General features: G+C 44.7%; 1 protein-coding gene across 1 annotated transcript in view; it reads right to left on the bottom strand.

Moving 5' to 3' along the window:
• CLPTM1L (CLPTM1 like) overlaps positions 1-12634 on the bottom strand; it is a 232071-nt gene that overhangs the window by 28036 nt on the left and 191401 nt on the right. Inside the window, exon 14 of the mRNA XM_073630688.1 lies at positions 7474-7508. Coding sequence (XP_073486789.1) covers positions 7474-7508 — 35 coding nt within the window. The remainder of the gene's footprint in view (positions 1-7473; positions 7509-12634) is intronic.

The following is a 12634-nucleotide window of genomic DNA, read 5'->3' as shown; positions in this document are numbered from 1 at the left end:
TAAAGAACACAAAAATTTTCAGGGAATTTGCCAAAAACCGCGGTTGATCATCCAGATTTATATACTGTGCTTCCAAGTCGAATGTGTATCCTTTAAGTCAGGGCTCAAAATTTCAAGTCCTGAGCTACTAGCCAGGCCTAAAAGGTTACTTGCCACCAGTTGCCCCGCCCAACCCCTACCCTGCCCCTAATCACGCCCTCATAAATTATCTCATGAAATTACACTTAAATGTTTTATGCAGAATTAAGTTATAAAAATAAATATTAACAGCAACTTTATCCGTGCCCACCAACGCAGCCTACCCGTGTCCCCCAGTGCAGCCTGCGTGCCCCCCCCCAGTGCAGCCTGCGTGCCCCCCCCCCCAGTGCAGCCTGCGTGCCCCCCCCCAGTGCAGCCTGCGTGCCCCCCCCCAGTGCAGCCTGCGCGCCCCCCCCAGTGCAGCCTGCGTGCCCCTCCCCAGTGCAGCCTGCGTGCCCCTCCCCAGTGCAGCCTGCGTGCCCCCCCCCAAGTGCAGCCTGCGTGCCCCCCCCCAAGTGCAGCCTGCGTGCCCCCCCCCAAGTGCAGCCTGAGTCCACCCCCCCGTGCAGCCTGAGTCCACCCCCCCGTGCAGCCTGAGTCCACCCCCCCGTGCAGCCTGAGTCCACCCCCCCGTGCAGCCTGAGTCCACCCCCCCCGTGCAGCCTGAGTCCACCCCCCCCGTGCAGCCTGAGTCCACCCCCCCCGTGCAGCCTGAGTCCACCCCCCCCGTGCAGCCTGAGTCCACCCCCCCGTGCAGCCTGAGTCCACCCCCCCCCGTGCAGCCTGAGTCCACCCCCCCCCCCCGTGCAGCCTGAGTCCACCACCCCCCCGTGCAGCCTGAGTCCACCCCCCCCCCCCCGTGCAGCCTGAGTCCACCACCCCCCCGTGCAGCCTGAGTCCACCCCCCCCGTGCAGCCTGAGTCCACCCCCCCCCCGTGCAGCCTGAGTCCACCCCCCCCGTGCAGCCTGAGTCCACCACCCCCCCGTGCAGCCTGAGTCCACCCCCCCCCCCCCCGTGCAGCCTGAGTCCACCACCCCCCCGTGCAGCCTGAGTCCACCCCCCCCGTGCAGCCTGAGTCCACCACCCCCCCGTGCAGCCTGAGTCCACCACCCCCCCGTGCAGCCTGAGTCCACCACCCCCCCGTGCAGCCTGAGTCCACCACCCCCCCGTGCAGCCTGAGTCCACCACCCCCCCCGTGCAGCCTGAGTCCACCCCCCCCCCGTGCAGCCTGAGTCCACCACCCCCCCGTGCAGCCTGAGTCCACCACCCCTCCGTGCAGCCTGAGTCCACCACCCCCCTGTGCAGCCTGAGTCCACCACCCCCCCGTGCAGCCTGAGTCCACCACCACCCCCCCGTGCAGCCTGAGTCCACCACCCCCCCCCTAGTGCAGCCTGAGTCCACCCCCCCCTAGTGCAGCCTGAGTCCACCCCCCCCCTAGTGCAGCCTGAGTCCACCCCCCCCCCTAGTGCAGCCTGAGTCCACCCCCCCCCTAGTGCAGCCTGAGTCCACCCCCCCTAGTGCAGCCTGAGTCCACCCCCCCCTAGTGCAGCCTGAGTCCACCCCCCCCTAGTGCAGCCTGAGTCCACCCCCCCCCCAGTGCAGCCTGAGTCCACCCCCCTTAGTGGAGCCTGAGTCCACCCCCCTTAGTGGAGCCTGAGTCCACCCCCCCTAGTGCAGCCTGTGTCCCCCCCCCCTAGTGCAGCCTGTGTCCCCCCAAGGGCAGACCGTACCCCCCCAGTGCAGACTGTACCCCCCCCCCAGTGCAGACTGTGTCCCCGTGCAGCCTACCTGTGCAGGGGAAGAGAGAGGAGAGCCACCGCCTGGTTGATTAGAGCGCGGGGAACATAACAGCTTTCATTTCAATAGCTGTGTGTTCCCCGCCGCGCGCCGTCATATACAGCCCCTCCCCCTTGTCTGAGCACTTTGATAGACAGATCACCTGTCCAATCCTGGGACGGGTGATCTGTCTATCAAAGTTCCCCGGACAAGGGGGAGGGGCTGTATATGACAGCACGCAGCAGGGAACACACAGCTATTGAAATGAAAGCTGTTATGTTCCCCGCGCTCTAATCAACCAGGCGGTGGCTCTCCTCTCTCTTCCTCTATGATCTCTGGGAGAATGGCTCCCATACCATCCAAGCTGCCGGCAGTGCTCGCCCCCCCCTGCTCCCAGGCAGCCCCCAATCGCCAGCCCTCAAAATCCACTCGCAAAATGTGAGCAGGCGAGTGGAATTTTTGAAGGCTGCTTTAAGTGATTACCAGTTGACTTAGTAGTTATTGTATACTAATTATGCTGAGATGTGCCTTGGTCTTATTTTGTACCTTGTTATTGCTTTGCAAGTGGTTTTGTAAATATCCTTGACCTTTAAATAAAAGAATTAAAAAAAAAAAAAAAGAGCCAGTTGTTTATGTTTTCAGAAAAGCCTGGAACTGCATGCAGGCACCCTGTGTTAGTCGATGGAGATGCACTGGCTGCACAGACTCACTTGCACATCTGCATTTGACAGGTATGTAGGGATGGGTTCCTTAGCCGCCTTCTTCATTTTGGAGATGTTGCAGTTCTGCACCTTTTAGCATTGGTAGAGTACTGTTTACGTAACTTTTGCATGTGCCCCAATATTTATCCCAAAATTAACTACCAAATTCTGCTGATGAAAAGGATATCACATACACCAAGTTGAATTTTTATTTGTGGTTTACATTAGAGCTTTAATTACTTTTCTAAAGCCTATATTCTGTAGAATCTTCCATATGTCTTCATTCCTCTTCTTCTGTTATTAGGCTTACCTTAGTCAACCTCTTTGCTATCATGGGTGCCCTGGATTTGACAGCATTTAGCTGATCGACATTTTGTCCAATCCAATGAAACTGTACGATGTGTGAAACAGTAGTACTACTAAAAGATAAATTGGTAACCTGCTGAAGTGTCATTTTTTAAGTTAGACCCTTGTACAGCACCTAAAACAGTCCTACTATAAGTGCAAGTATGTACCCTTGGGGCTGCAACTCCTCCAACAATTAATAAATGAATTAGGGTACATGTTAGAGAGCTCCAAAGCAGTTTGTAACAAGGAGGTATGGACCAGTTTAGTAATTTTATGTATTTGAATATCTGAGAGTTACCTGCCTGTTTCCATACAGTCCCGAATGTAATCTGGATGATGTAATGGTTCCAAAAATGTGTCAAAATTGTCCCGTGTCCGACATAATGTCGCAGTCCCGATAAAAATCGCAGATCGCCGCCATTACTAGTAAAAAAAATAATAATAAAAATGCCATAAAACTATCCCCTATTTTGTAGAAGCTATAACTTTTGCGCAAACCAATCAATATACGCTTATTGCGATTTTTTTTACCAAAAATATGTAGAAGAATACATATCGGCCTAAACTAAGGAAAAAAAATATTTTTTTATATTTTTGGGGGATATTTATTATAGCAAAAAGTGTTTTTTCAAAATTGTCACTCTTTTTTTGTTTATAGCGCAAACAATAAAAAACGCAGAGGTGATCAAATACCACAAAAAGAAAGCTCTATTTGTGGGGAAAAAAAAGACGTCAATTTTGTTTGGGTACAGCGTCGCACGACCGCGCAATTGTCAGTTAAAGTGATGCAGTGCCGAATCGCAAAAAGTGCTCTGGTCAGGAAGGGGATAAAATCTTCCGGGGCTGAAGCGGTTAAAAAGATTAATGTCCTCTGTTGTTCAGGCTCTAGTTTGCGCAACTAGACCTTGGGAAAGCACATATGACACATTAACAATGAAACATAGTGCTGCGCTGTCGGAGTGTTAATATACTGTGAATATTATGTGGTAACATACCTAATATATCCACATGGACAATGACTAATAATACATCAATATGTGGCACACATATACCATATATAGACGAATGAATAATGAGTTAATGTGCTATACTTCTAAACAATTAGTATACAGTGAAAAAAATAAAAATGACAAAGTCCTCTGAAAATTGATTCACAGTCCTCTGAAAAGTGATTTGCAATCTTCAAAAAAATTACTAGATAATAAAGTGAAACATAGTGCTGCGCTGTTGGAGTGATAATATGCTGTGAATAATATGTGGTAAATTACCTTATATATCCACATGTGCAATGGACAATGACTGATGACAAATCAATATGTGGCACACATATACCATATATAGATGAATGAGTAATGAGTTAATGTGCTATACTTCTAAACAATTAGTAAACAGCGAAAAAGTGAAAAAAATGACAAAGTCATCTGAAAAGTGATTCACAGTCCTCTGTATATTTCCAAGACTTGAAATATACAAGCATAGGAGCTTCGACCACTACCAAGAACCATCTGTGATTAAAACACACATGCTGTTATCCCACAGCCTTGAGGTAAGAGGCCATCCATCACAGTGCACAACACGGAAGTGTGTCACCAGTAAAGAAAAGCATACTACACTTTATATGGTGTTTGCACAGAAGAAAAGAAGTCACTATCTTATCTTTTGTTTACTTTACGGAGCACTTTATTATCAAATACTTTTTTGGAAGTTTGCGAATCACTTTTCAGAGGACTGTGAATCGCTTTTCAGAGGACTTTATCATTTTTTTCACTATTTACTAATTGTTTACAAGTATAGAACATTAACTCATTATTAATTCATCTATATATGGTATATGTGTGGCGCATATTCATTATTAGTTATTGTCCATTGCACATGTGGATATATTAGGTAATTTACCACATATAATTCACAGTATATTAACACCACAACAGGGCAGCACTATGTTTTACTTTATTATCTAGTACTTTTCTGAAGATTGCTAATCACTCTTCAGAGGAATCGCTTTTCAGAGGATTTTGTCATTTTTGTTTCTCATTTTTTCGTTGTTTACTAATTGTGTACAATTACAGAACATTACCTCATTATTCATTCATCTATATATGGTATATGTGTGGCACATGATTATTAGTCATTATCCATTGTACCTGTGGATATATTAGGTAATTTACCACATATTATTTACAGTATATTATCACTCCAACAGTGCAGCACTATGTTTCATTGTTAATTTTCCTTGTGGTTATGGTATGACCTCTCACTGCTTTGCAGCAGTTATTTAGTTGTAGTTTTTCTCTTTGATACAGCACGGGAATACTTACTTGATAACGTATGACACATGAATCATTAAATAAAATAAGATTTTAATACTCCCTGTAAAATTATTTTACATGGAGTCCATTGAGGGACACTGGAAGTCTTTCAACTTCAGCCTATACTGCCACTTAGAGGTCGATAAGACACTGACAGACTGGTGTACATCATGAGGATCTTCTAAACACCGAAATTGAGGACTCTCTCTATTTCAGATTTCTGAGCCACCAAGCCAGGAACAACTCGGTCCTCGGCATCAACCAAACAAATCTGTCCAGAAACCAGATTAACTTGTCCCAAGATGACAGAATGTAGTATTGCTTATGCTACCATAAGTATCAGAGCTCTCATGCAATAATGGAAAGTAATATAGCTCTGGAGTGGAGTTTTTAAAATCTGATACCAGAGACTTTGAAGTCTCTTCTGTGGAAGGAACACTCTGGCCTGAGATATTCCAGGACTAAACCCAGATACTCCAAGCGATGAGTTGGTCCCAGTGACAGTTCTGAAGGTTCAAGATCCACCTAAACCTGAACTACCGTAAAGTCTGGATAGTGAAAAACATGCAGTATGTCAGAGCCCTAACTGACTGTTCCCTCAACAGGAAGTCATCTATGTATCCCCCAATGGGGATGTCATGAGAGTGTAGCATGGCAAACACTGGATCCAGCACCTTAGTCAATACTTGAGGTACAGATGAAAGACCAAAGGGCAGCCCCAAAAACTGGTAGTGCTGGGGCTGCAAACAAAGCATAGGAATCACTCTTGCCCTGGAAAGATGGAAACAAGTAGGTAAGTAACACTGATGTCCACAGAGGTCAGAAAATGGCAGATCTAGTGAATTTCAGGACCTGAATGAAGAAATTCAGAACCTTGCTTTCAGAGATGAGGTGAATGCCTCCTTTGGGTTTAGGAAAAGTAAAAAGGATGAAGCAGTAACCCTGAAACTGTTCTACCACAGGAACTAAGGCTAGGATCCATGAAAACCTGGGCGGGCTTGATAGAGATCTGCCGCTTTATGTGGAGATCGAGCTAGGTTAGAGGTGTGAAAAGAAGGAGAGGTCAGATAAGCAAGCTGTCCAAGTATGCACAAAGGTCAACAAAGCTCCCCTCCCTATGAAATGTTGGGATGTACCTCTATACAGCTAGAGGTTTGTCTGACTATTTGGTAGAAGGAGTGCCAGACTTTGCAATTATATGGGAGCCAAGTTTGGGGGTCTAAATAAGGTGGTTGAGGTAGTGGAAAAATGAATGGGGGTGTTTCTTATAATACAGAGAGGGAGAAGATTTCAGAGTCAGTTTCTTAGGCTTCGTCTGCTAAGGAAGATGGTTGCTCTTGCTACCAGTAACATCCTTGATGATATTTTCAAAAGCCGGTCCTCGGAGAGATGCTGTCCCTCAAAGGCCAAGTAGAGCAAACTTCTTTTTTTTTTCCCACACAAGGGTTCCGCAGTCCATCATTTTAGTCAAAGTGCCCTAGGCATATGTACCAAAATGAGACACGTGGAAAATGAGAAGAGATGTTTTCAGCAAACTGTCACAGATGAAATTGAAAATAACAGCCACCTGGTTCATAAGTTTAATAAACAAGAAATCAAATCACAGCATTTGTATTCATATCTTTTTTTAAAGCAGTGTTTAAAACCAAAAGCAAAGTATTACTATATCGCAGCGTACTAATTCTTAGATGTGGTGGCTGCACTGGTTTCCTTTTTTAGGCACATTTCCTTATTTTTAACTGGCGACCTACGAAAATGAGGTAGCTCCTGGTGCTTAAGTCTTCAGAGACGGCAAGGCAATGCCAGCAGGTCTGGACCTGGAAGACACTCCACAGCTACCTTACCAAATTGGAGTTTGGAAAGTGCCCCACACAGAATCCAGTGCCCGAAAGTCACTTTCAGGCTATCTCCACAATGTCCAGGCCAGGAGGGTCTGGCTGTGATAGTCCAAAAGCCAGAATCTTGATCGATGGAAAAAAAAAAACCCCAAAAAAAACAAAAACAAATTGCTCCCAAAAAATAGTTTAAGATGGCAAAGCTTAAGAAAAGATGTCCATTCTCTAGGACAAAAACTGAGGCCAGCTGTAGTAGGAAGGGTTATCCTTGTCTGGCCTATAATTTTCTTTTTTTGTTGCCAGAGTCCAAGCTTTCTGTACGTGTCAGTATAACACAAAGGATAAAGACTTCCTGTGTCCTGCAATGGACTTTACGTTGAATACAAAAATCCTATTTTATCGAACAATTCCGGATTCCTGTGGCCCTTAATGGACAAACCTAAAAACAGTTTTAACATGTGAAGCAAGTACGTAAAATAACTTACCATTGACAAAGCTGTTAATCAACCAAGAATACCAGCTGTAAATGCAAAAAAAAAAAAGAGTTTAATACATTATTAACAAGGAATTCTCAAAATCTGCATTCCCATTTTTAAACTGATGTACAGTAAGCAGGTGTAGAAAACCAAAAGAGAAAAATTACCTGTATGTCAATTACCAATTATGTACACACAAAGTGACAAAGTATTACCTTTTAAGCATTAATGATTTCTTGGTTTTAACAATTTATTTTGGAATATGGGAAATTAATAGTTATGTGTGTTGTTTTAATAATTCTCAAATAAATGTAAGTTTGTGCGAGACTCTCTTTAGGATGGGTATATATAGGGTTTCATGTAGTTTGCAATCTGATTTCTTACATAAAATGTGTATTTTTTTTTTTCAAAGGTCACAGACAGATATGGTAAGAAACAGAAAAAGTGTGTGGGGCTACCTGTCTACCTATTGCAAATCTCTTTCATCTGATATAGATCCCACATAAATAAAGGAGGTAATTTATTAAGTAGTAATCTGGGTTTACCATGGCCATACCACTTTTTCAACCTAGAGCTATGTACTACCACTTGTGTTCTTTCTAAAGTGCTTTAGGCCAGCCATAAACGGAGCAAAAATGAGTTTCCTGCTACCACCTGTTGCAGGAAAGAAATTTGCTTGATTCTCCCATCAACACAGACCGTGTTGATGCGGGAATCCCTTCTGCTGGGCAACTGTCTTCTCCCAACGGAGTAAAACCCAGCATGTTGGTTGTAACCAAGTTGATTAATCGATCAATTTGGTTCATTCAGTCTTCCTGCTTTGAATCTCAGCCAGTTCCTGTTCAACCAGCAGAGATTCGAACCTTGTATGGCCTGCCTAAGTTTGCTGTGGTTAGTGCCTATAGTGAGCACTAGAGAGGTGTTTGCATTTGTTTTGAACTAGGTTCAGGCCCAAACACGGGCCAATGAGCTGTGGTGGTGGGGGGGGGGATCCTCACCCAACAGCTGAGATTAACATAGGGGCAGAGATGCTTATAACATCAGTGACCTAATGTTACCATATTAGGTCAATGATGTGAAATTAATTCCCACCTCTTTCATGGCCATCAGGTTCAGAACAAACACAAGCTCATCCCTTGTGAGCACTGCAGTATGGTCACGTAGCTGCTGCACACATATATATATATATATATATATATATATATATATATACACACACACACCAGTGCCTTGAAAAAGTATTCATACCCGTTGAAATTTTCCACATTTTGTTATGTTACAACCAAAAACAAATGTATTTTATTGGGCTTTTATGTGATAGACCAACAATAAAGTGGCACATAATTGTGACGTAGAAGGAAAATTATAAATGGTTTTCAAATGTTTTTTTTACAAATAAGTATCTGAAAAGTGTGGCATGCATTTGTATTAAGCTCTCTTTATTCTGATACCCCTAACTAAAATCAAGTGGAACCAATTGCCTTCAGAAGTCACCCAATTAGTAAATAGAGTCCACCTGTGTGTAATTTAATCTCAGTATAAATACAGCAGTTCTATGAAGCCCTCAGAGGCTTGTTAGAGAACCTTCGTGAATAAACAGCATCATGAAGGCCAAGGAACACACCAGACCAGTCAGGGATAAAGTTGTGGAGAAGTTTAAAGCAGGGTTAGATTATAAAAACCCCTACCAAGACAAGACTGTCCACCTAAACCGACAGGCTGGGCAAAAAAAGCATTAGAGAAACAGCCAAGAGGCCCATGGTAACTTTAGAGGAGCTGCAGAGATCCACAGCTCAGGTGGAAGAATCTGTTAACAGGACAACTATTAGTAGTGCACTCCACAAACCTGGCCTTTACGGAAGTGTGGCAAGAAGAAAGCCATTGTTGAAAAAAAGCCATAAAAAGTCCTGTTTGCAGTTTGCGAGAAGCCATGTGGGGGACACAGGAAACGTGGAAGAAGGAGCTCTGGTAAGATGAGACCAAAATTTTACTTTTTGGCCAAAAAGCAAAACGCTATGTGTGGCGAAAAACAAACACTGCACATCACCCTGAACACACCATCCGTGAAACATGGTGGTGGTAGCATCATGATGTGGGGATGCTTTTCTTCAACAAGGACAGGGGAGCTGGTCAGAGTTGATGGGAAGATAGATGGAGCCATATACAGAGCAATCTTAGAAGAAAATCTTTTAGAGCCTGCAAATGACTTGAGACCGGGGCAGAGGTTCACCTTCCAGCAGGACAACGACCCTAAATGTACAGCCAGCGCAACAATGAAATGGTTTAGATCAAAGCATATTCATGTGTTAGAAAGGCCCAGTTAAAGTTAATTGCTTAATCCAATTGAGAATCTGTGGCAAGACTACGATTCCCATCTAATCTGACACAGCTTGAACTATTTTGCAAAGAATGGGCAAAAACTTCACTCTCTAGATGTGCAAAGCTGGTAGAGATATTCCCAAAAAAGATTTGCAGCTGTAATTGCAGCGAAAGGTGGTTCTGCAAAGTTTTGACTCAGTGGGGTGAATACAAATGCACGCCACACTTTTCAGATATTTGTAAATAATTTAAGTGCCACTTTTTTTTTTAGCTTTTGTTTTCTGTCAGCCCTGACTTTTTTTCTTTATCCTTGAAAAGCCAAGTGTCAGGGCAGGCAGAAACTGAACTTGTGTCTGTCTAACAATTTGGTACTTTGTTCTGCTCTAAGGAGAAGTATGGAGAAGTATGACCAAAGCTCTTTTGGGACCCAGGAGTGCAGACCCAAGTAAAGTCCTTTGGACTGTATTCAGTTGGCAGCGGGCTAAAGTCCACTGTCGTCTGATGTCACCCAGCCGGTCCAGACTCGTTTGAGGGATCCAGACTTTGTCGCGATCCACCCAGATGACTGGACTGGCAGCTGGCTCACTGCACCGCTGAGAGCCTGGGCCAGCCGCTTCCGCCACCTCCTCAGCCCAGCGCTCCACTGAGTGCCGGAGGGGCAGAGCAGAGAGCCGGTGACTGATGTTTACTGTTCTCTGCTCACTGAAGACCGAGAACTCGGTGGTCTTTAATCACTCAGTTCTCAGTCTTAGAGGTGGACTGATACTGCATCCACCTAGGTGAATATGATCTTTAACTTTAAAGCGGAACTTTAGTTCGAAAATTATGACCTGCTAGATCGCCACTTTTGCAGGTATAGCTATGTAAAACATCAAAAAAATAGGATTTTTATAACAGCTTACCTGTAAAAATCCTTTTCTTGGAGTACATCATGGGACACAGAGCCTTAAGTAATTACTTAATGGGTTATAGGCCACCTTCAGGTGATGGACACTGGTATACTCAATCAAGGAAGTTCACTCCCTATATAACCCCTCCTCCTTCCAGGAGCACATCAGTTTTTGTAGCAAAGCAATATACTTAAATCCCAAAAAAGAGGGGAGGGACCTCTGTGTCCCATGATGTACTCCAAGAAAAGGATTTTACAGGTAAGCCGTTATAAAAATCCTATTTTCTTTATCGTACATCATGGGACACAGAGCCTTAATTAATTACTTAATGGGACGTCCCATAGCAATGCTACTTGAGGGGAGGGAGACACAACCCGGAGGGTACCGCCAGACTTATGGACCTATACTGCTGCCTGCAGCACACTGCGCCCAAAGGCGATATCCTCATACCTCCTTACATCCAGCTGATAAAGTTTTGTGAACGTATGCACCGAAGACCAAGTTGCGGCCTTACAGATCTGAGCCATGGAGGCCTGATGACGCACTGCCAAAGAAGCACTAACTGCCCTGGTAGAGTGCACCTTAAATTATAAGTTTGAATTATAACTTGCCATATCCACTTATCGACAGTGGATTTTGACGCTGCCCGTCCTTTCTTAGAACCCTCTGGCAGAATAAATAAGACATCAGTCTTACGAATCTGAGTAATTGCCTTTAAACAGATTTTCACTGCTCTCACCACATCAAGACAATGTACTGACTTGGCAAAAAGTCTGGACGAGGGCATACCACCACTCTGTCCTCATAAAAAATCAAATATGGCTCTTTACAAGGAAGAGCAGCCAATTCGGAAACCCTCCTTGCTGAGGATATAGCAACCAAAAATACCAAATTCCTTGTCAGAAGAACTAAGGGAATATGTTGCATCGGTTCAAATGGCTGTTTTTGTAATACAGACAAAACTAAGTTCAAGTCCCAAGGGTTCAAGGGAGGTTTGGCGGATTAAGTCACATCACCCCTTGCATAAAGCCCTGGATTAAAGAATGTGTAGCAAATGGTCTTTGAAATAAGACAGATAAAGCTGAGACTTGGCCTTTAATAGTACTCAAAGCCAATTTCATCTCTACCCCTAATTGTAGAAAGGCAAGAATTCTGCCTATGATATACCTCCGAGGGTGCCAACCCTTGGATTCACACCAGGAAACATAAGCCCTCCAGGCCCTATAATATATACTTCTGGAAGATAGCTTCCTTGCATTAATCAGGGTAGAAATAACTGAGACGGAAAGCCTACGTTTCTTCAGAATGTGGGTTTCAATAGTCAAGCCGTTAAATTTAGAGACTGTAAGGTAGGATGGAATATCGGTCCCTGTGAGAGCAGATCTGGCTGTAGTGGGAGGGACCATGGGCCCTCCACTGCCATCTTTACGATTTCTGCATACCATGACCTTCTGGGCCATGCTGATGCCACCAGAATTACCGGCTTTCTTTCCAGCTTGATCCTGCAAAGAAGTCGAGGCAGCAACTGAATTGGGGGGAATGCATACATCAGTGAGAACTGATCCCACGGGGTCACCAACGCATCCGTTCCACATGCGAGTGGATCCCTTGTTCTGGCCACAAAGTTGACTAACTTCATGTTGAACTTGGACGCTAGATCTACGTCCAGGGTCCACCATCTTTGGAAAACAGTGTGAAAAATGTCGGAGTGAAGTGACCATTTCCCTGGCAATAACTGCTGGTGAATCAAATAGTCCGCCTGCCAATTCTCTACTCCTGGAATGAAGAATGCCGATAGGGACAGAACATTCCTTTTTGCCCAAGTTAGAATATGGTTCACCTCTCTCTGCGCTGAGAGACTCTTGGTGCCCTCTTGGTGATTGATATAGGCCACAGCTGTGGCATTGTCAGATTGGATCCTGACAGGACAAACCTGTAAGTCCAGGCCTTTAGAGCCAGAC

The sequence above is a fragment of the Aquarana catesbeiana genome, linkage group LG05 (genome assembly GCF_042186555.1).
Source record: "Aquarana catesbeiana isolate 2022-GZ linkage group LG05, ASM4218655v1, whole genome shotgun sequence".
Taxonomy (NCBI): Eukaryota; Metazoa; Chordata; class Amphibia; order Anura; family Ranidae; genus Aquarana; species Aquarana catesbeiana.
Note: the sequence above shows the minus strand (reverse complement) of the source record. Positions and strands in the feature narration are given on the sequence as shown.